This window comes from Crotalus tigris, unplaced genomic scaffold (genome assembly GCF_016545835.1).
Source record: "Crotalus tigris isolate CLP2741 ecotype Arizona unplaced genomic scaffold, ASM1654583v1 scf7180000017764.6130737, whole genome shotgun sequence".
NCBI lineage: Eukaryota > Metazoa > Chordata > Lepidosauria > Squamata > Viperidae > Crotalus > Crotalus tigris.
This window is the reverse complement of record NW_024096618.1, coordinates 5,223,643-5,245,252: the sequence shown is the minus strand read 5'-3', so window position 1 is coordinate 5,245,252 and position 21,610 is coordinate 5,223,643. Positions and strand designations below refer to the sequence as shown.

The following is a 21,610-nucleotide window of genomic DNA, read 5'->3' as shown; positions in this document are numbered from 1 at the left end:
TGCACCACACCTGTTTATGGGTGGGTGGGGGGGAAAGACTGCCTTTAAAAATAATCATATGTTTTGAAATCCACAATGTTAGATGTTTTTATTCAACATAAAGGAGATACAACCCATCTTGCTGGAACTAAACTACACCTCATCTCATTTGGCATCTGACCTGGCATCCTTTTTTTTGATAAAGATCAGAAAATCCAAAGAGATGCTTGGAAACGACCTGAAAGAAGTTGTCCAGAAGCCATTAGGAGAAAAACAATAGCGGAACAAGTCCAGGAAGTATTACTCAGACTGCTTCCCCCCCCCCCAGCATTTCCGGGGAGGGGGAGAAAACACAGAGAGATTTGCTAGATTCTACTACCTGAGCCAATCCCAATAAAGTTTAGTTCTAGTCATTCTGTGAGTCATGTCCCTGATCTGGTCTATCTCATAGAGCTGACAGAAATCATGCTAAAAATAAGTATTTTGGGGAAATGTAACAAACTTTGCCTGGTAATGACATTTTTTATTCTCTGCCTTTTTAATAATAAAATGTCTTAGATGGAAAAGGTGCTACCTTTTGATGTAGGTTTATTTTTTTTAAAAAAGAAATGATCTCAAAGACAGCTTTTTGAATCCGTGCACAGTGTGTTCTTCCTCCTCACATGCATTTATTCAAAAAGAAAGACCAACCAAGCACTTGAAGCTGCCTGCTGCTGCATCTTCTCCTTAGCAAAAGTCACCAAGAAGTAGCAGTAGCTGGATGATCTCTTTTCTTTCACTCTGATTTCACTCTGTTGAGGGACAATTTGCCAGACAGTCTTCGTATTTTCTCTGGAAGCCGAGATTTCAGTATCCATGACTGGGGTGATGGGATCAAAGCCTTGGTCTGAAGGCCATAGAAAAGGTCACATTATCTTTGACCAAATCAAAGGTAAAACACTACGTAAAATATTTTTGGGGTTTTTAATGGAAGTTAATCCTTCATACATAATTATATTTCAAAAAATATATATATATGGGATATCACCCCATCACACTTGAAATTCAGCTGCTCCTTTTGGACCAACACTGCAAAAGGCCACCAACATTACAGGAACCTTATTCCCGCTCCAAATTGAACTCCATCACATATTCTGGAAAAGAAAAAAAAAATTCAAAACACTTTGTTTCACTCCTATATTTCAAATAAATAAATAAATTACTGGAAAATAAAACCTCCTTTTGTACTGACCCAAGGGATAGCCCCATGAAACAATCCCTTCTAAATAAACATAGAATTGTTGCAAACTTCCATCAGTAAGCTTGAGTATTCAGACTAGAGATCACAAATCATACTGGCAACATTAAGGGCAATTTCTCATCTCTACCTAATTCAGTGGTTCTCAACCTTTTTAATGCCGCGACCCCCAACTGGTCGTAAGTCGAGGACTACTCAACCGGTCGTAAGTCGAGGATTACTCAACTGGTGCAGCACCGTTTGCAGACTGGGACTTTTGGCGGGCTCAGCAGGGCAGAGACAGCCTGGACAATTCCTATTGGCTTTTGAAAGCCAATAGAATTAAACTCTATTCAAGAGAGTCTATTCTATTGGCTTTCAAAAGCCAATAGAATAAAAGGGAGTAGCACAGCTAAGGAAAAGGGGGAAAAAATGGCGGACTGCGTTGTTTGGCGACCCCCCCCAAATGGGGTCCCGACCCACAGGTTGAGAACCGCTGACCTAATTCAATCCAGCATTTTCAGCCTCTTATTTGGTTTGCTTGCTGCAACACAAAACAGAGTTGATGGTTTTCAGGTTGGATCAAGATGGATCTAAGTCAGTGTTTCTCAACCTTGACAATTTTAAGGCATGTGGACTTCAACTCCCAGAATTCCACAGCCAGCAATGCTGGCTGTGGAATTCTGGGAGTTGAAGTCCACATGCCTTAAAATTGTCAAGGTTGAGAAACACTGATCTAAGTAGATCAGCCAATCTATAATTTCCAGTGATGTAACAATAACAACAAAAAGATGTTTTTTCTAAGACTGTTCAAAACTCCAGGAAAAATAAGAACAAAAATATATTTGCTAAAGGATTTAACCTTGAAGTCGATTTTTAATACCATTGAGCGTACAACAGGTTTATTTTGTGATTCAGGGTCTATTTCCTACAGCTATTTTCATTTTTCTAACATCTAGCATTAATAAAAAATAAATGTTTTAAATCTAAAAGCTAAAGGCTGTGGATGCTTCCTATAGACAGGGGGACAAATGTCTCTATAGTACATTTTATCAATCTAATGCAGGGGTAGGCAAACTTGGCTCTTTTATGACTCGTGGACTTCAACTCCCAGAATTCCTGAGCCAGCATGGCTCAGCTTGGAAAGTTCTCCCTTTCCCCTCAGCATGGCTGGCTCAGGAATTCTGGGAGTTGAAGTCCACGAGTCATAAAAGAGCCAAGGCTGCCTAGCCCTGATCTAATGTTATCAAAGGAGTCCCTTTATTTTTGTTTCACAAAGGCAACTTATTCTGTGTGCCTGAAAATGGTTTGGAATGTGCAAAACACATCAGAGTGTGATCCTGAATGGCTCATTCTTTTACTTTTCAGAATGACGGAACGCTCTTTACAATCGCTGAAAAAGAACCAATTCTCTATATCTCACACAGAAGCCTGTGGACTTACAGTAGTAATCTAAACAGATTATGACAATGTTAGGATCAAAGCTATACTTTTTCGTAGGAAGTTAAGGAGCATTTATCTCTGCTAGAACACACTTCTGCCCTCAAGGCCCAATTTTGATTTTAGGTCAAATGAAAAAGAATAACAAAACAAACAAAAATAACAAACAAAAATATCTAGCTCCTGTCAGCCCAAGGGTAGGGGTATACAAAACATTTTGAATTAGAAACACGTTCTTTGAAGTTATAGACAGATGTTTTGACTATTCCAAAAACGCCTGCACCCAGGTATTTTCTGCTTGACATGGAGATTATCATCTTGAAGCATGAAAGGGCTTTGGGTATGTTCTGAGCTGTAGAAACGGAACATAAAAATGCCAATGTACCTATCTCCACTTTGTACTCCCATCGGGATACAGTAGTTGAGTTCTAATCGTGCGATGTTTCCAAGCCTCAGGACTATGCCAGCCCCGTAAGACCACCGGATGCACTCGGCCAGTTTTTGGAGGTGAGCCTTTGGCCCTTCACCTGAGAAGTAAAAGGAAGATGGGAAGACTAGCACCAGACACTGGCACAGCCAATGCAGCTTGCAGAGCATACATAACTCCCCGCACTGCTGCATTTTGCACCCTAGAAACGTATGAACGTTCTTCCAAGGCCAGCCCCAGGGTCAGCGCATTGCAGTAGTCCAGCCCTTACCATAATTAAGGTTGCAGAGATTGCCAGCGTTAAGAAAAAAGTGCATTCGAAAGAGATCTCCAAAACCACCTTGACCTGGCCGAAAAGGAAGCGGTGTATAGAGATGCAGACCCCCAGCCCAGTAAGCTTCTCCTCCAAGGTAATCACCTAAAACAGCAGAAAAATATTTGTCAAATTACAAATCGAGGAGATGTTTTTCAAAGCAAAGGTTCTTCTTCATCTGAAAGAAAAATTGATTGTTTCTTTGCAGATATTTTGTCTCACAAGAAATGCAATGAACTGTTTCAGGCAGTGTCTGATAAATCTTAGCAAACTGCAGCAACACAATTATACCCAATGGAGAAGACTAAACTGCTAGATAGGAATCTGTAAAAAGAAAAAGCAACAGCAGTATTATTGAGTACGGTTTGTTAGCCAGTTATAAATCTATCTGGGGGTGATGCTGTCTGTTCCATTTTTCTAGCTTACCAAGAAGTAGGTTGTGATCTACTTTGTCGAATGCCTTGCTGAAATTGAAGTATACCATGTCCACAGCATTTCACTGGTGTACTAATTTAGTCATTTTGTCAAAGAATGAAGTAAGATTTAATATATTTAGACAGAAGTTAAATCTTCTTCTTCTTCTTGTGCCATATCCATTATCGGATGTTGGCGATCCTGTTTTTATCAGCAGCCGCATGAAAAAATGCTGCTGAGTTTTGTCCAAACCAGTCCCTTAGATTTTGAAGCCGTGATGTTCTTCTTCTGCCTGGACCTCATTTGCCTTCAATCTTTCCCTGGAGGATTAAATGGAGTATGCCGTATTTTTCTGGGTGTCGCATCACATGTTCGAAATATTCTAATTTTCGTTTTTTAATTGATTTGATGATTTCCCTTGGCTTTCCCAGGTGGCTGATCACCTCCTCATTTCTGATCTTGTCAACCCAGCTTCTACGTAACAGCCGCCTGTAAATCCACATTTCAAATGCTTCTAATCTCTTCAGGTGGCCTTCTGTCAGAGACCAACTCTCTACTCCATAGAGCAGGATAAAAAAAATATAGCATCTGACAAGCCTGATTTTCAGTCTTAGGTTTATGTCGTGACTGCAGAAGTCCTTTTTCATTTTGGAGAATGCTGTTCGAGCTTTCTCTATCCTAGTCTTTACTTCTAGCTAAAGCAAATTACAATATTCTGATTTAGACATAACTAGGATGCAAGTGACTATGTTCAGCGCATTCCATTCCATGCAATTTCACAACTGACACATCAATCAAAGCTGTGTAAAAGCCACCTTCGTCACAGTCTCCACTTGCGCTGTCAGCAGAATCTGAGAACTCAGGAGGAACTCCAATTGTGATTGTGCTCTTGGGGGCCACAACTTCATTCAAGGCCAAAGATGGCACAGTTCTGAAAACTACTCAGCCTCTGAAAGAAAATCTCCCTCTTCTTTGAATTAGAACCTCTTTTTCTAGATCTAAATCCTGGCAGACTCCAGAGCGTAGCTTCCTGTTCTATCCCAGCCTATAGCCGTCCTTGTTAAAGGCACAAGAACCAAACCCCTATTGATAAAACTAGGCTGGAGACTTAAAACAAAACAAACCCCTTTTAATATGGGTGACAAACCTGCCAAATAATCCAGAAACAAAAGCAGCCAAACTCAATCCAAATGAAGGAAATAGTCCACATGAAACACGATGCAAACGGAAGAGTAGTCACAGGCAAGACGAACAGAACAGAATCCCATGAAGTACTTTGCAAACTGTTGCCTTCAGCAACCAGCACCGCCCACACCTCCTCTTTTTATACAGCAGTCCCAAGGCGTTGCCTCTCAGTGCCTTCTCCTTTTTCCCTGGAGTTGTCGCATTGACTGCTGCTGATTTACTCTTGCTAATTGCCGGCGTGTGCCAGCATCAATTAGCATGTCCATCAGATGTGAGTCCTCCGAATCTGACTCATTCTCCTCACACAGCTGAGCTTTATCAGGACCACGACTGGAGGGCCCAGGCTCTGCATCAAACCGTGAGTCCTATAATTCATCAGAACCTCCCTCTGACCCTGATGGCCCTTCAAATGCCTCTTCCACTTCCTCCTCAGATTCCTCAGACTCAGCTGTTGGGACCACAGGCTGGCACGGAATCACAACACTTCCTTGCTTTTTCTCAACAAGCCAGGATGGAAGTTTATAGCTTACAAGTAAAACTGCTCAAATGTTAAGCAACCTTTCAGCAAGAATTGTTTGGTCTCTAACACAACTGCAAAGGAATTGCTTAAAGAAATGCATACCTTCGCTTTGAGGTCCAATACTGTACATACTGAATCCACGTACACTTGTCGGGCCACCAAGATAAAATCTACAGGAAAAGTGGAGGGGAAAAAAAATCAAGGAAGGGAAACAACTGTCTGAATTATAAACGGCTAAGCGAATAATTGTAACTTGAACCTTTTACAGTGTAATCTGCTGTATATATTCTTGGCTATGAATGATTTTGACATTTTCCCCCCATTGTACTTTTGCAGCTTGGGTAGTGCAAGTACTGCAATAAACCTAGGGCCCTACCTTAAAGAGAGGGAATTTTTCTGATTAACAACTGAAACTGAATTAGTATATTAATATTACTATTAATCAAATAGTTATATTTTACAAACAAACAATCGCATGACAAAGTAGCAACAATAGTGCATTATTTTACTCTTTCTGGCCATATGCCTGTGATTTGAGTGCATTAGTCGATCTGCAAGAAATACCATTTGCCTGTAAGCAAGAACTGGTGGGAAAATGGAGCAAGTAAAATAGAAGAATAGAAAACGAAAAAGCTAACGCTCTCTGGGACTTTACAATTCAAACAGATAGGCATCTGCTACACAACTGTCAATAAGAAAGATCAAAAAAGTCTGGATAGTGGATGTGGGAATACCTGACACAGCAAAATACAAGAGAAAAAACTGGAGATTAATTAATTAATTAAGGAGAAACTTCCTGACAGTGAGGACAATTAACCAGTGGAACAGCTTGCCTCCAGAAATTGTGGGCACTCCATCACTGGATATTTTTAAGAAGAGGCTAGACCATCACTTGTCTGAGATGGTATAGGTTCTTCTGCTTGAGCAGGGGGCTGGACTAGAAGACCTCCAAGGTCCTATTCCAGTGGTTCTCAACCTGTGGGTCGGGACCCCATTTGGGGTCGAACGACCGTTTCACAGGGATCGCCAAACAATGCAGTCCGCCATTTTTTTCCCCTTTTCCTTAGCTATGCTACTCCCTTTTATTCTATTGGCTTTTGAAAGCCAATAGAATAGACTCTCTTCAATAGAGTCTAATTCTATTGGCTTTCAAAAGCCAATAGGAATTGTCCAGGCTGTCTCTGCCCTGCTGAGCCCGCCAAAAGTCCCATTCTGCACACGGTGCTGCACCAGTTGAGTAGTCCTCGACTTACGACCGGTTGAGTAGTCCTTGACTTACGACCGGTTGGGGGTTGAAGCATTAAAAAGGTTGAGAACCACTGTCCTATTCTATATTCTATATTCTAGTCTAACGGAAAAACCCCTCCCTGCAAACAGAAATAGAATGACTATGGCAAAAGAAAGCAAAGATATTACCAATAGTACTAGGCACCTTGGATGCAATCCCAAAACCACTGAAGCACCATTTGAATACCACTGGCATTGGCAAATCATCATCAGGCAGTTGCAAAAGGCAGCTTTACTTAGAACAGCTTACATCCTGCAGCAATACCTTTAACACCACAAATATCCATCTGCTTATCCCAGGTCCTTGGAAAGGACTCGACAGGTAGACAAAAATGTCAAACTGAGTCTGAACATCTGGCTGACTACGTGATGAACCATAATAATACAATAACGCTATCAGTACTAAGAAAGATGGATCAATCAATCACCAAATATAAAATTATCTAAGGCCTGCACAGGACATTATTCAGAGTTTCATCGTTAATTCAGTGAAACATTCCTCTGCTAAAATAAAGCAAATGTATTTCACATCTGCATCTTGCATCTCAGTTTTATTTTACAAATAGCAACAAGTTTTATAATTGGATTATTTCTGATTGATTAAATGGATTCTTGGAACAAGTCCATCTACTTATTTTATTAAGACAAGCTGTTTTTAAACTGTTGACTGGCAAAAATGTAACAGAAGCTTCATATTCTTCTGCACAGTCGATACTAGTCCATTAAGACTGCTAGCTATTTGTTGTTAGTTGCAAAATCGTGTCCGACTCATCGCGACACCATGGACAACGTTCCTCCAGGCCTTCCTGTCCTCTACCATCTTCTAGAGTCCATTTAAGCTCATGCCTACTGCTTCAGGGACTCCATCGAGCCACCTCATTCTCTGTCGTCCCATTCTTCTATTGCCCTCAATCTTTCCCAGCATTAGGCTCTTCTCCAGTGAGTCCTTCCTTCTCATTAGGTGGCTAAAGTATTTGAGTTTCAACTTCAGGATCTGGCCTTCTAAAGAGCAGTCGGGGTTGATCTTCTCTAGACTGACCAGTTTGATCGCCTTGCAGTCCAGGGGACTCGCAGGAGTCTTCTCCAACACCATAGTTCAAAGGCCTCAATTCTTTGGCACTCAGCCTTTCTTTTGGTACAACTTTCACAACCATACATTGCAACTGGGAAAACCATAGCATTGACTATACATACTTTTGTTGGCAGGGTGACGTCTCTGCTTTTTAGTATGCTGTCTAGATTTTCCATAGCTTTCCTCCCCAGGAGCAAGCATCTTTTAATTTCTTGGCTGCAGTCCATCTGTGGTGATCTTGGAGCCCAGGAAGATAAAATCTGTCACTACCTCCATTTCTTCCCCATCTATTTGCCAGGAATTGAGAAGGCCGGATGCCATGATGCTCATGATAAACAATTTTTAATCCATTATAAGTAGTCCTCAACATGCAATCATAACGCAGCCTGGAATTTTCATCATAAATCATAACAGTTGTAAGTGGCTGGACCTGATTTTATGACTGGACATCATCCATGGTTTCAGCCTCGGCAACTTTTGAATTGAATTCTGGGAGTTGAAGCCCATTCATCTGAAAGCTGCTGAGGCTGAAGAATACTGGTTTAGGTAACGCTGCTCAACGGCAAACTCCTACATTGCACCAAATGGAGGAATAGGTTCTGTGGATCTCAACAGGGAGGGTATATGAAATATGTCAAGGGAATTTTACAAAAATGCGCTACCTGTAAGGGAGAAAAAAATCCAACCCAAAGCACACCAATCAGCTCTACCTACCTGTCTGCAATACTAGATGGTTTGTCTCCGATGGGAAGCAACATTCCACCCCAAAGAGAAGCTGAGAAAACCTTCAGAAAAAAACAGAATTCTTTTACATAAAAGCTATTGTTTACAATTCAGAATACGCAAAAAATAAAACAGTTAGTCAAACTGACTTTTTTTTTCTTAATAAACATTTCCACTGCAGAAAAGCATCTGCACCCGTGCCCTCCAAAAGCTCTGACAGATCTCCCTAGGGCAAGGTAGGCAACCTTGGCTCTTTTATGACTCGTGGACTTCAACTCCCAGAATTCCTGAGCCACGAGTCATAAAAGAGCCAAGGTTGCCTACCCCTGGTCCTAGGGAGATGGAAGCAGGATAAAAAGTTGGAGACCACTTTCAAAAGCCAGTCAAAACAGACGCATACATTATTTCCTTGACCATCCTGTATACAACCACTTTGAATTGGTTTCAAACAGTTTTTTAATCTCATGAAAATAACTTCAGCTTTATCTCATGCAAACGTTTTAGTTGTCTCCAAACTTCCATTACGATATTACCAAATACTTCTGAAACTGCTTTAGGTTTCGGATGTGGGGGAAACTGCACGTGCAGTTGCCATGCTTTCCCCCCACAAACCTCATAACCTTTTGATACCTTTTGTCCCAAGGAAGCAGCCAGGTCATCCCCTTTTGACTTAATATCTCACCTACCTAAATAAATAATATGCTCAAGTTCCTTCCTATCTCTTCCTGCCTTTGTTAGTTCTTTCTCCTTCTGATCTATCTGTATTTGTTTTTACCTGGTCTTTGAACAGGTAATATGTTACTAGAAAATAGTTGCTTATATGAAGGAATTTTTCCAATGAAGAAACTTTATGTCAGCATCTCATGGTTAAACTTATGAATGTAAAATGTCAGCATTTGACGGTAACGCCTATGTATGTAAAAAGTATATAAAAACCAATAAACACAGAGACTCTCAAGCTGTCTCAAGCTGTGACAAGCAGGTCTGCAGCAGCTTGAAATCTCTGCTCAAGACATGCCTGAGTCTTTTTCTTAGCATCTTTACGTTCGGAAGAGTTTGTTCTGTGACAGGCAGCGGCTGTATCCAAGAACCTATGAGTGAAACCTCTCCTCATGACATACCCAAAGCAATAACGTCTCTGCAGCTCCTCTCTTTGAAAGAGCTCATCAGCATAAGCCAGTTTCTTAACTTTAGCACAGTGTTTCTCAACCTTGACAATTTTAAGGCATGTGGACTTCAACTCCCAGAATTCCACAGCCAGCAATGCTGGCTGTGGAATTCTGGGAGTTGAAGTCCACATGCCTTAAAATTGTCAAGGTTAAGAAACACTGCTATAGCAGCTTTACGATGAATGGACTTCAACTCCCAGAATCAACTCGCTTGCGGGCTGGGGAATTTTAGGAATTGAAGTCCACCCATCTTAAAGCTGAGAAATGCTGGTATAAGCAAGGACCTGATTTTACATTGACCTATTCATTCAGTGCTGTAAGTTATGCAATTAAAAATAAAAATTCTAAACATGCTATGCTATGACCCTCAGCTGCCACCTCCATGTTTGCTTGTGCTTTCCTCCTATTCAGTGATAAGACTATTCCCTATTATTCAGTGCCATGAACTAAGATGAGGGGGGGAAAGCAAGGGGGGAACCGAAAGTAAGTGCTGTATTTGTTCCAGAGGCTGCTTCAAGGTCGCCCAGCACACCAGCTGCACACCATCCTGCACTTGAACTGACCTTTATGAAAACATCCTGGCTGAATCTGACTGGTCACACGGGGTGGACAATGGGAGGTAACTAAGGGAGAAAAAAGTTAAACTAAGGGATTTTGGCACACGATGGTCAGCTCTGGCTATATGCATTACTGCATATTATTATTATTTCCCAACAAATGGAGCCAAGGATCGTTTCTATTTAAAAGTTTAAGTGGCAGCAGGTCTGACAAGGACATTCCAAATGAACGAGGAAGGAAAAATCATTTCCTGCCACGAACAATGAATGAAAGACCGAAGTGGAGGACTTACTGAATCCCATATGAGGCGCTTGTTTAACTGAAGTTCAAAATCCTCCTTCAGAAAGCTCACATCACCACCAGTATATCCAGCAAGCTCCTGGAAAAAAAGGGGGGGGGAGATTGGGAAGGGGGAATTCAGAGACAATAAACTGGGTCCCTCATCATCTACTGATTTTAAACTAATAAATTTAGTGCTCAGAGCCCTCTCTGTGGGCACGCGCGCCGTCGCCCCAGTCGTAGGCCTTCACTGGGTTTTATAAAAATTTCGCTTTAGGCCTCTGCCGCCGTGTGCAAAAAAAAAAAAAGGTTCTATCTGTCAATTTCAACTTCTCACGGGGAAAAAAAGATCTTGCAAAGTTGGAATTGATTGAACTTTTTAGTCCCACCCAATGGGCCATGCCCAGCCAATTGGCCACATCCACCCGGCACTCGACAAAGCATAAGTGGGTTTTGGGTAGCAGTTTGGGCACTCAGTCTCTAAAAGGTTCGCCATCACTGTCCTAGTCCAATCCCCTTTCAGTGTAGCATTTCTAGCAACCACCCAGTCTCTTGGAAGATTGCCAGTAAGTAGAACTCGCCACATCACATGGAGCCTATTCCAACAGCAGACTGTCATACTGTCAGGAAGTTCCTCCTGATGTCCAGCCTCAGCTTCCTTTTGTTGGAGTTCTAACTTATGGGCTGTGGTCCTTCCCTGTCTTCCCCAACGTGACAACTCTTCAAGTTAACTGAAGGCTTAATACATTTCCATTTGAGCATCTGTTTTGAAGGCTAAACGTATCTAGATCCTTTAACTATTCCTGGAAGGCTTGTGTTTCTAGGCCCTTCTCTGAATGCCAGTCTGTCAATGTCCATTTTAGACTGTGATGCCCAAACCTGGACACTGGATACAGAGGAGGTTCTTGGTGCTCTCTGAGCTTGCTTGTTTTCTTGCTGACGTTTCATTACCCAAACTAGGTAACATCATCAGCGCAAGTAAGGAGTGCGGTTTGCTGTTAGATTATATTCTAGTCTAGCTTGTTCTGCCAGTGTTGGTGGGGAGATCGAATCCACCAACAGGGCAAGCCACCAGAATATAAACTGACAGCAAACCACACTCCTTACTTGCACTGATGTTTCTTAGTTTGGGTAATGAACGTCTGCAAGAAAACAAGCAAGCTCAGAGAACAGCAAGGACCCCTCACGTCAACCCTTACACATAGTCTCTTTTATTTGTACAGGACACAGAAAAAAATTATTTCCCACAATCTAAAGCCTTGCTTCTTTTAATGCACCGCAAGACAGCTTTGGCCTTTTCAGCAACTGCATCACGGTGCTGGCTCAGGTTTAATTTGTGATTGACAAGGATTCACCGTTCCCTTTTTTCACAGGCTACTGCCAGAGCTATGTAGTGGTAAAGCATCAGGCTAGAAACTGGGAGATCATGAGTTCTAGTCCCACCTGAGGCACAAGCCAATTTGGGATGACCTTGGGTCAATCCCTTTATTTCAGCTCTAGGAAGAGGCAACGGCAAACTACTTCTGAGACCTTGCCAAGAATATTGGCAAGGATTTACCCAGCAGTTGCCAGGAGTCAACACTGACTTGATGAAACAAACAAACAAACAAAAAAAAAACCCAACCCCTGCCAGATGCAATTTTCCCATTCTATTTGGATTTTCCCTGTTCCCATCCAAAAGCATTATTTTTCTCCATATTACAATGAAACTTACAGTTAATGAGGTATTCGTACCTGATTTATCTTCAGCAAAGCTCCTCGTTTAGGCAAGATTGAAGTGTTTCGAGAATCAATTACCATGGCATGCTACAAACAAGAAACAAAATGTGATGCTTTATGAGACAGAATTAAATGCTAACATTGTAAGTTGGGAAAAGGTTACTTGGAATGTATTATTCTTTATTTTATTGTTAGAGACCTTCAAAAGGAAAAAAAATGGATCCTCTGGCAATTTTAAACTAAACGTCTCCGTAATTCTGCAGAAAGAGTAGATCTGAAAGTTTCTTTCGACAAGAATGGGCAACGTTCATCTTATTAACCTTTTTTTCAGCACTAAAAATTTTGCCTCATCTACCATATTAAATAGCCGCCATTTGGCAAACTGCGTTACTTTAAATTTCACACTCAAACTTTAAAAAGCCTTACAGATACGGAAGACTTGAGTGAGTGTCCACTTTCTTCTCGAACAGAAAATGAGGCCGTTCTTGAAAGGCAGCCGAGTTCTCTCCAGACAGTTTCCCATTTTAGTGTGTGGTTGGTCTTCCAGATAGGAAACTGAAAGAAATAAGTTCAAACTTTGGGTGAGGAAAATACACATTTTCTCCATCTTCCATTTGTTTGCTTGTGGAACTAACGTTAAGAAGACTGAATTCATATCATAAAGCATGAATTCACCTATACGAAGTGAATGTCTTTATTATCAACAATCAGCAAAATTATATAAACGTATACAGCAGTAAAACATTTTCTGTTCATGTTTGCATAATCTACAGTACAGGTAAGGCTCGGCTTAGAGCCGTTCAGTTAGTGACTGTTGAAAGGCACTGAAAAAAGTGACCTATGACCGTTTTTCACACTTACAACCATTGCAGCATCCCCAGGGTCACGTGACCAAGATTTGGACGCTCAGCAACTGGCTCATATTTATGATGGTTGCAGTGTCCCAGAATCATATGATCGCCTTGCCATCTTCTGACAAACAAAGTCAACAGAAAACCAGATTCACTTAACAACTGTGTGACTAACTTAACAACTGCAGTGATTCACTTAACAAATCTGGCAAGAGAGGTGATAAAATGGGGCAAAACTCACTTAACAAATGTCTCACCTAGCAACAGAATTTTTGGACTCAATGTGGTCGTTAAGTCGAGAACCACCTCTTTATCAGTGTTTTTCAACCTTTGCCACTTTTTTCTGGACTTCAACTCCCAGAATTCCCCAGGCAACAGAATATTTGGTTACCACACAGACGATGGCGTGTTTTATATCTGACAGGAGCAACCCATCAACAATCTCATCACTTTGGCCAGATATTGGCTTATGAAAGCAAAATCCAACTCCTAAAAAGATACTGTATGCTTTGCCTAATGGTTTTTATTTCTCCAGGATCACAAAATAAGCAGGCACACCTAATGGGCTTTTACACTATTTGACTGGAAAACCCAGAGGCTCAAACAGTTGCAGGTGTTTGTTCTGCTAACTCTAAACCACTTTTCTGAAATCCAGTCAAAAGCACTGTGCGCCATCCCAGTTATTCACCATCGTTCACTAACCAGTGGACAATGTGGCTCCATTTTACCTACATTGACTTCGGTTGATATCCCTCTGTCAGTTTCACGAAGGGAACTCCAAGGAAATTGTCCAGTTACTTTGTACACATTGAAAGAAATGCTAGAAACAAACAAGACACCAAATGTAATAAAAAAAACCTTGCAATAAAATTCCAACATAGACTTGAGAAAGAAAGAACACTTCTACTCCGTTTGTCTCTATGAAGGATTTGACCCTAAAGAACAAAACATACCATTGCAGTGAGAGTTGTATTTTTTTTGTGCTTTTAAGGTTAGGGTTAAAAGAAAAACCTTATAGATTAAAAACAGTAGCCCACAATTTAATGCTTAATAATCTTAGGTATCTCATGAAATATTAACAACTCAGATATTTGCATTCATTTAGTTTGTGGTACAACTATTTGAAGACTGTGCCAGTGTAATAAAAACCAAGCTTGTATTAGCCAAAGAAATATTTTTCCATCATGGAAGAAACAGGAAATTTATAAGACAGGATCTAAATAACACAGCTTGAGAGAGGAAATCCAAAGTATCTGGAAGGCACCAGGAATGGCATCCAGTAATATAACAGCCTTCACCCTCACAACAGACTCTTCCCTGTCTATAATCTGTTTATTGCTCAAATCTATGATAGTGATTAGATAAGATCCAGACTTAAAGAAAATAAGAACTATTCATATAATGCAGAATGCAGACTCAGATTATCTTGCCAGAATTTCTTATCATAATGGTATAATATTGGTCTTAATGAATAACAAGAAAGAGCAGCTATATAATCCTACATCCATTTGTTCTTTTAAAAGTTCACTCATGTCAGAAAATGAACACCAGGAGCACAACTTAATTCAAAATTAAATTACAATATAATCTCGACAGAGGAACTTGGAATATAGGAAATTATCCATAAAGTGGGTATGTAATTGTTGGACGAAACATTCCCTTTGGCCAAAGCTAAATGTTTAAGAAAGAATTCTGAACTTGATTTTTCAGACAGACGGGCACGTATGCACAGGGTCTATACTATAATTAGGCACCACCATTTTCTACCCGCCTATACTGGAGAATTAACAGCAATCAAATAGTTTTCTCAGTGTCTGGTGCCAATGTGCAAAGAAGCAAATGGCAGGAAAATGTGAGATGTCAATTTTTTAGGAATTGCTGCCTTCCTCTCCCCAATCACCTGACGGCCACAGTTCTCTTCAAGAAAAGAATGGCAGATAACAATTTTTATAAAGACTTAATAGTACTTCAATTCTTGTCCATTATTTCCATGCCAAACCTCCCTTGAAAACAAAAGCAGAAACAGGTTTATTGGTTCAAAAACAGCACGATTTCTTTCTAAGGTATCTTTGGGTATAAATTAAAAAAAAATTAAATACTTGCTCAAGATTTCTGCTAACACATTAAATCTATTTAAGAACACTGAAGTTTATCTCTGGTTTCTTCCTCTCCTAGCAGAATGAAGTTTGTGCAATAGTTTAGTATCTAACAACGGCCACCTACATCCTCTTTCCCTTTCTTATAAATCAGAGGTCCCCAAACCCTGGGCTGTGGGCTGGTACCAGGAATCAGGCTGTGCAAGCGAGCAAAACCCCATCTGCGCATGTGCGGGATCCACAAAACCACCACCCCCATCTGCAGAAAAACTGCCCTCAATGGAACTGGTCCCTGGCACTCAAAAGGTTGGGGGCCACTGTTATAAATAATGAAAATGCAAAGCATGGTGTGACATCCTGCCCACTAGCAAATAATCAGGAAAGCTGAAATCAGCTGACCTTTTATTTACACAAAAGGAAAAAACAGGCTCAGAATTGGTACAATCCGGGGAAAAAAAATTATCTTTACTCTGAAGAAAAATCTTTCGAACCTTACAAAAACCTAAAGAGCAGCCCTTGGAAATAAGCCCTCTTAGTCTAATGCAGTGGTTCTCAACCTTTTTAATGCCGTGACCCCCCAACTGGTCGTAAGTCGAGGACTACTCAACTGGTACAGCACCATTTGCAGAATGGGACTTATGGTGGGCTCAGCAGGGCAGAGACAGCCTGGACAATTCCTATTGGCTTTTGAAAGCCAATAGAATTAGACTCTATTCAAGAGAGTCTATTCTATTGGCTTTCAAAAGCCAATAAAATAAAAGGGAGTAGCACAGCTAAGGAAAAGGGGGAAAAAAATGGCGGACTGCGTTGTTTGGCGACCCCCGTGAAATGGTTGTTCGACCCCAAATGGGGTCCCGACCCACAGGTTGAGAACCACTAGCCTAATGGGAACTTTAGAGACTCTAAAATATATGCCCATAGCATTCACGTACTTTAAAACTCTTACTTTCTTTCAAAGTGACCAGGCTGCGGCTTGAAGAGAGAGAGACCGTACGAAGTTTCTTTGGTGCCATAGGAAAACTGGAATGTCACCTTCTCAGCACGCCCCAAAATATTAGGCAGTTTAAGTCCAAGGACCTGTAAAACATGATAAGATGCTAAACTAGACTGTGGCTCATACATACACACACTCTCTACCATTAGCTTCTCTGTCAGCTTTTTAAAACTTCCATTCTCCTGCAATCTTGAAAACCCAATTCTTCAGTTCTTAACATTAATCGTTCAGTATTTTGTTATTATCAACCAAAACATTAACTACCTTCCTCCAGACAATAAAGAAACTACTTCTTGTTCTCTTACTCTGAGGTAGATGGTAAAGGTAAAGACTTCTCCAGCCCAGTCATGTCCAACTGTAGGGGGTGGTGCTCAACTCTGTTTCTTACATTAGCTTAAGGTGGACTAATCTAAAAGCTTTGAACTTGTATTTCCAAGTAATTATAGAATAAGCAGGAAAAATGGGAGAATGTACACTTGGAAAACTACTTTCTCAAAATGAAGCCAAATTGTGTTTATATTCAAATGGCCTAGCTATCATATTTCAGAGCAGACGCTCAGCAGCAGCCAATGATGCAAGACCTACCATGCTTCCTTCGTTATTGCCAACCATGGTGTTGTAACTTCCAGTTAATCTTCTCAGTTCTGTTACTTCAAAGGTTACATCTAATCCATTTGGAAGAGCGTCATTACCTAAACCCACACACATGTGCATTTATTAGCAAAGACAACAGTGCTGACCCCCTTGCCAGAATGATATGCACCATTTGAACAGCGAGATAGATTCAGATTTAGTTAACACAGAATTTTTCATGTCAAAACTGGGCAAACTAGTTGTGATTTGCTTGTCTCGGTGATACCACAGGCTTGGTGGGCAGGCTGGGGTAATGGTTACAGGGCCAGACTGGCACCAAAGAGGCCCAGGCTGAAAATTACCGTCATTCTCTTTTAGGCTTCAATTGGGAAAGTTAAGAATTTCCAGACACCTGACCCTTTGCATCCCCAACTCTAGTCGTGTACTGATGGGAGTGAGGGCAGACAGCCCCAGGGGCCACCCAATTTCCCACTCTAATATATGCAGTCTGATTCCAAGTATCCACCAGGCTCAAGCTCTAACATAGTTGATTAAAATACTGATCTCTACTTAAAGGTCTCCATCTGTTACTGGGTTTTGCCTCCTTAAGAAATACTATGGAAATTTCAAAGAGTCCTACCGCTGATCTTTTTAGTGGATGTTTTTAATATAACAATTTAAAACTCATTTGGACAAACCAGACCTCAAAACAAGTAAGAAACACCTAAATGTGCAACAGTCGTTAGAAAGACTATTGGACTGGGTAAAACAGGCATGCAAGCAATATCCAAGCTCTAGCCCAGTGATGGTGAACCTATGGCACAGGTGCCAGAAGCGGCACTCAGAGCCCTCTCTGTGGGCACATGTGCCGTTGCCCATCCTCGCCTCCACCCGTGACCCCCTCCTCTCCAGCAGCCCCCCTGAAGGAGAGTCGCCCCTGAGTGTGGCCCACGCTGAGTAGCGCAGGCAAGGACATGGCAGCCAGGCAGCGTAGACAAGACTCTGCCCTCACACCCCATCGTGCACAGTTGATGCTGCAGGGTGGGGGAAGAGGGTGTGACTGCCATAGTGCTGCTGGGCTGCCTGGGCGATCTGTGGTGAGCCCTGGAGGCAGTGAGTGGCCCTGCGGGCAGGCGGGGCAGGGGATGGGGGCGGAACGGGGGCGGGGCAGGGGGTGGAGCAGGGATAGGGGCGGGGCCAGTTTTTGGGCACTCAGTCTCTAAAAGGTTCGCCATCACTGCTCTAGCCTATGGAAGAAAGATAAGCCTGAGACTGGCCCTTCCACGCTTTCCTATCGCTCTTCTTCAGCACGCTCACTCCTGCAAATGCAGGACGAAGTCTGCAACTGCTTCAATCCTCAGCAAAGGATTTGAAGATTTGCCGATATCCCCAAGCCTCCCTCTCCACAATGGGAAGAAGAGCTGGTGGAAGAGCAGACTCATCCCTTGACTTGGGCCGTGGAATTAGCTGGGCCTTATTACTACGTATAAGTTGCACTCTTCCTTTTTATTTCACTTGATTTTTATTTATAAATTTGGTCCAAGATTGGCAAGTTAAAAGATTTAGCTATAAACAGATAGAATAGGGGGAAACAGCACTTTAACTACCCTGACATCAATTGGGAGACACTACATCAAGTGGGAGTTCGAACGGGTTCCTGAAGAGCCTAGCTGACATGGCTTGTACTCTGATACCTAAAATCTCTAGAGCAGTGTTTCCCAAACTTGACAATTTTAAGGCATGTGGACTTCAACTCCCAGAATTCCACAGCCAGCGTTGCTGGCTGTGGAATTCTGGGAGTTGAAGTCCTCATGCCTTAAAATTGTCAAGTTTGGGAAACACTGCTCTAGAGTGAAATAGCAGTGCCTAGTTTTCTATCAGTTGTTCTGCACTATGTGATTCTGGGAAGAGTTGCTCAAAAGTAGACTGCACAAAGAGCAGTGAACAATGGGTGGAAACTAATCAAGGAGAGAAGCAACCTAGAACTAAGGAGAAACTTCCTAACAGTGAGAACAATTAACCACTGGAACGGCTTGCCTTCAGAGGTTCTGAGTGCTCCATCACTGGAGGCTTTTAAGTAAAGTCTGAACAGCCACTTGTCTGGAATGCTATAGGGTCTCCTGCTTGAGCAGGGGGCTGGACTAGAAGACCTCCAAGGTCCCTTCCAACTCTATTATTCTGTTATTATTACCTTGACATGTATCAATTAGTACATCAACTTGTCTGAATATTCCTAGCCGAAGGAGCTTTTCACGAGCTTCATGCGATTTCCTCATCACCTTCAAAATATAAAAGGTTTAGCTTCACATATCAAAACTTAATCAAAGTAGTACAAGTATCTCCAATACCAAAGTGTTAAACTGACATCCATTAATTTGGTGCCAATTAATACAGCTAACTCAGTGAGCTCTGCATTTTCATAAAAGAAATTGGATTTCCTAACTACTGTACAGAAACTACAAAATCTGGTTTTAATTTCTTTGGACTACATATTATGTATTTATCCTTCCATTAAAAAAAAATAACCAACTCCCCAAAGATATTTTACTGTCTTGAAAATCAGTTCCTTTTCTCAGATATGTGCACAGGTACATATTATATACAGTAATTTACTGATCCAGATTTCAAGATCAGATGCAGAATTTCTACTGCCTTTGAAGGGTAGGAAAAGATCACGGCAACACGGAAAAGCTACACAAAGAAACTGCCATTAACTCTTGAATGTTTCATGTAATTTAATGAAAGTATGCAACACTGAAGCTTAAAATGCCTGTGGCAGCTCATTTCATACTCAAACCAGAGGCTGAGTTTGAGATAATTCATACTGAAGTGCTCTATATACCACTATGTTACAAGTAATCCCTGAAATTCGTAAATCTGTGTCCATCAGAAAAAAAAAATCAGTATCTTTCCACAATCCCAAATTGATATAGCTCAGAACCTGCTTCCAAAATATCAAAAACATTTAAGTAAAGTTTTGCAAGATTCTGACACACAAGTTGATCCCATTTCTAAATTTCTATGGAATTAAATAAAGATGTTACTGCAATGTAGTTGTTGAGATTTTTGGAAAGTGTGTTAGGGAAGTTTAGTACTCACATCAATCAGATTTTTAGCTTTGAAAACTTCACCAATTTCATACATGATAATATCATCTTTAGTTCTTCCAAGTCCATCAAAGTGGACATGTTGAACGATAACCTAAAAAGCAAAGTAACAAGTATTAAATAATGGGCAGATATTAGAAATTACTGCATTAGTAAAGATTCCATCAGCATGAAGATTTTGACACAGATTTTGTGAAGAGATACATTCAATATTAAGCAGATCCTCTCCCACCTAAAAGTTGGGAGTATTCTAGACTAAGCAATTTTGGTGAGAAGACCAATATTTTTAATTGTTCCTTCAAAACTGAAGCCCAGGATTTTATTTGTTAAGTTAAATCAAACAAATGCCTCCCTTATAAAAACATTAAATACTTCATCTTTTTCTTGTATGTTTCCCCAAAGAAGTATTTTAAGATTTTAAAAAATAATAATACTTAACTACATTACCCCACCTGAATTTATGCAAGGTGTCATTTCTAAATCTACAAAGCACTGTTGTTTTAAAGATGCATCATTTGTAACAGCAATCATTTTTATTGCATACCTTACAGTACTCTATCAGTGGTCCCCCACCTTTTGATGGAAAACCATTTTTCCACAGACTGGGTGAGGGGAAGAGCAGTTCACAACCTAGATCCCTCTCCTGCGCTGTATGCAGTAGGGTTTGTGCTCCTCTGAGGTGGAGCTGAGGCAATGATGCTCATGCTGAGGAGCGGCTGCAAATACAGATGAAACTTCATGCAATTACCTGCTGCTCACCAGGTTTCTAACAGGACAGACTGCTACCTGTTGGGGATCCTTGGTCTACATAATCAAGGGGAAGGCAGGTAACCCTAATACTTACATCTTTATTTTCAAGAATTTCTTGCTTAGTTTCTGGTTCAACCTCCACAAGTTCTGCTTCTTCACCTATAGCACCAAAATCAGGACTACTCGTGGGAAGAGGCTCCAAACTCTGAAAATGCAGATTCAATAGCTTATAATCAATCAAATAAACTGCTGGATTACTGATCTGTTTCTTTTTCCAAAAACAAGTGTATATATTAACTAGGTAGCATTGCCATCCTTTACACTGCAAACCTAAGTACAAGGGGTAATGCATTCATGCAACACAGGTGTGCATCACTATTTCATTACAAATATTAAGCAGTTGGGGCGTCTACAGACAAGCCCTGGGTTAACCATGAAGGACAACAAGTCAGTGCTTGGGGCACCAGAGTTTGTTTCCATAGCTGTCATCTCCTTAATTCCTTCACTGCGACACTCACCTGTAGTTTTCAGCACTTATTGAGTCTTAAGTTAAGACATTTTCAATTGTGACAATTTTAAGATGTGTGGACTTCAACTTCCAGAATACGTCAGCCAGCATAGATGGAGAATAATTTGCACATTAGGTCAAGGGTTTATTATTGGGCTCACCAGAATCCACAGTGAATAACTCATGAACCAATACAGGTAGTCTTCCATTTACAACCAGAGGACCACCGTGGGTCACAGGGTTCCCCCCTCCACGATTCCCCCCCCCAAGGTCAGCCGGGCGAGCGCTTCTTACCCGCGCGTGAACCGTCCCCATGGCCTCGACCTCGAACGCTCCCCGCTCCGCCCTCCGCGCATGCGCAGCGGCCGCCCCTCGCGAGACACCTCTTTCTCCACTTCCGGAAGCTTCGAGGCGATGGTCCTTCCTGATT

The 21,610-nt window shown here is 41.3% G+C and overlaps 1 protein-coding gene across 1 annotated transcript; it reads right to left on the bottom strand.

Annotated features, from left to right (window-relative positions):
- Positions 1-485: 485 nt before the first annotated feature.
- SAMM50 (SAMM50 sorting and assembly machinery component) lies at positions 486-21,610 on the bottom strand. The gene is made up of 15 exons (XM_039341360.1): positions 21,475-21,610; positions 20,767-20,877; positions 19,915-20,016; positions 19,007-19,094; positions 16,828-16,934; positions 16,195-16,325; positions 13,885-13,972; positions 12,728-12,856; positions 12,317-12,388; positions 10,596-10,682; positions 8,568-8,638; positions 5,597-5,664; positions 3,334-3,480; positions 3,021-3,162; positions 486-1,112 (listed from the first exon to the last, which is right to left on the bottom strand). The coding sequence occupies exons 1-15, from the start codon at positions 21,493-21,495 to the stop codon at positions 1,067-1,069; spliced, it is 1,410 nt and encodes a 469-aa protein (XP_039197294.1). The 5' UTR covers positions 21,496-21,610; the 3' UTR covers positions 486-1,066.

Excerpts from the sequence above, each read along its gene's own strand:
- SAMM50 (XM_039341360.1), bottom strand. The coding sequence starts at position 21,495 with ATGGGGACGGTTCACGCGCGG. Across the intron at positions 8,639-10,595 it reads AGCGCCTCATATGGGATTCA|GTTTTCTCAGCTTCTCTTTG; the intron begins GTAAGTCCTCCA and ends TTTTTTCTGAAG. Across the intron at positions 5,665-8,567 it reads CCATCTAGTATTGCAGACAG|ATTTTATCTTGGTGGCCCGA; the intron begins GTAGGTAGAGCT and ends CTTTTCCTGTAG.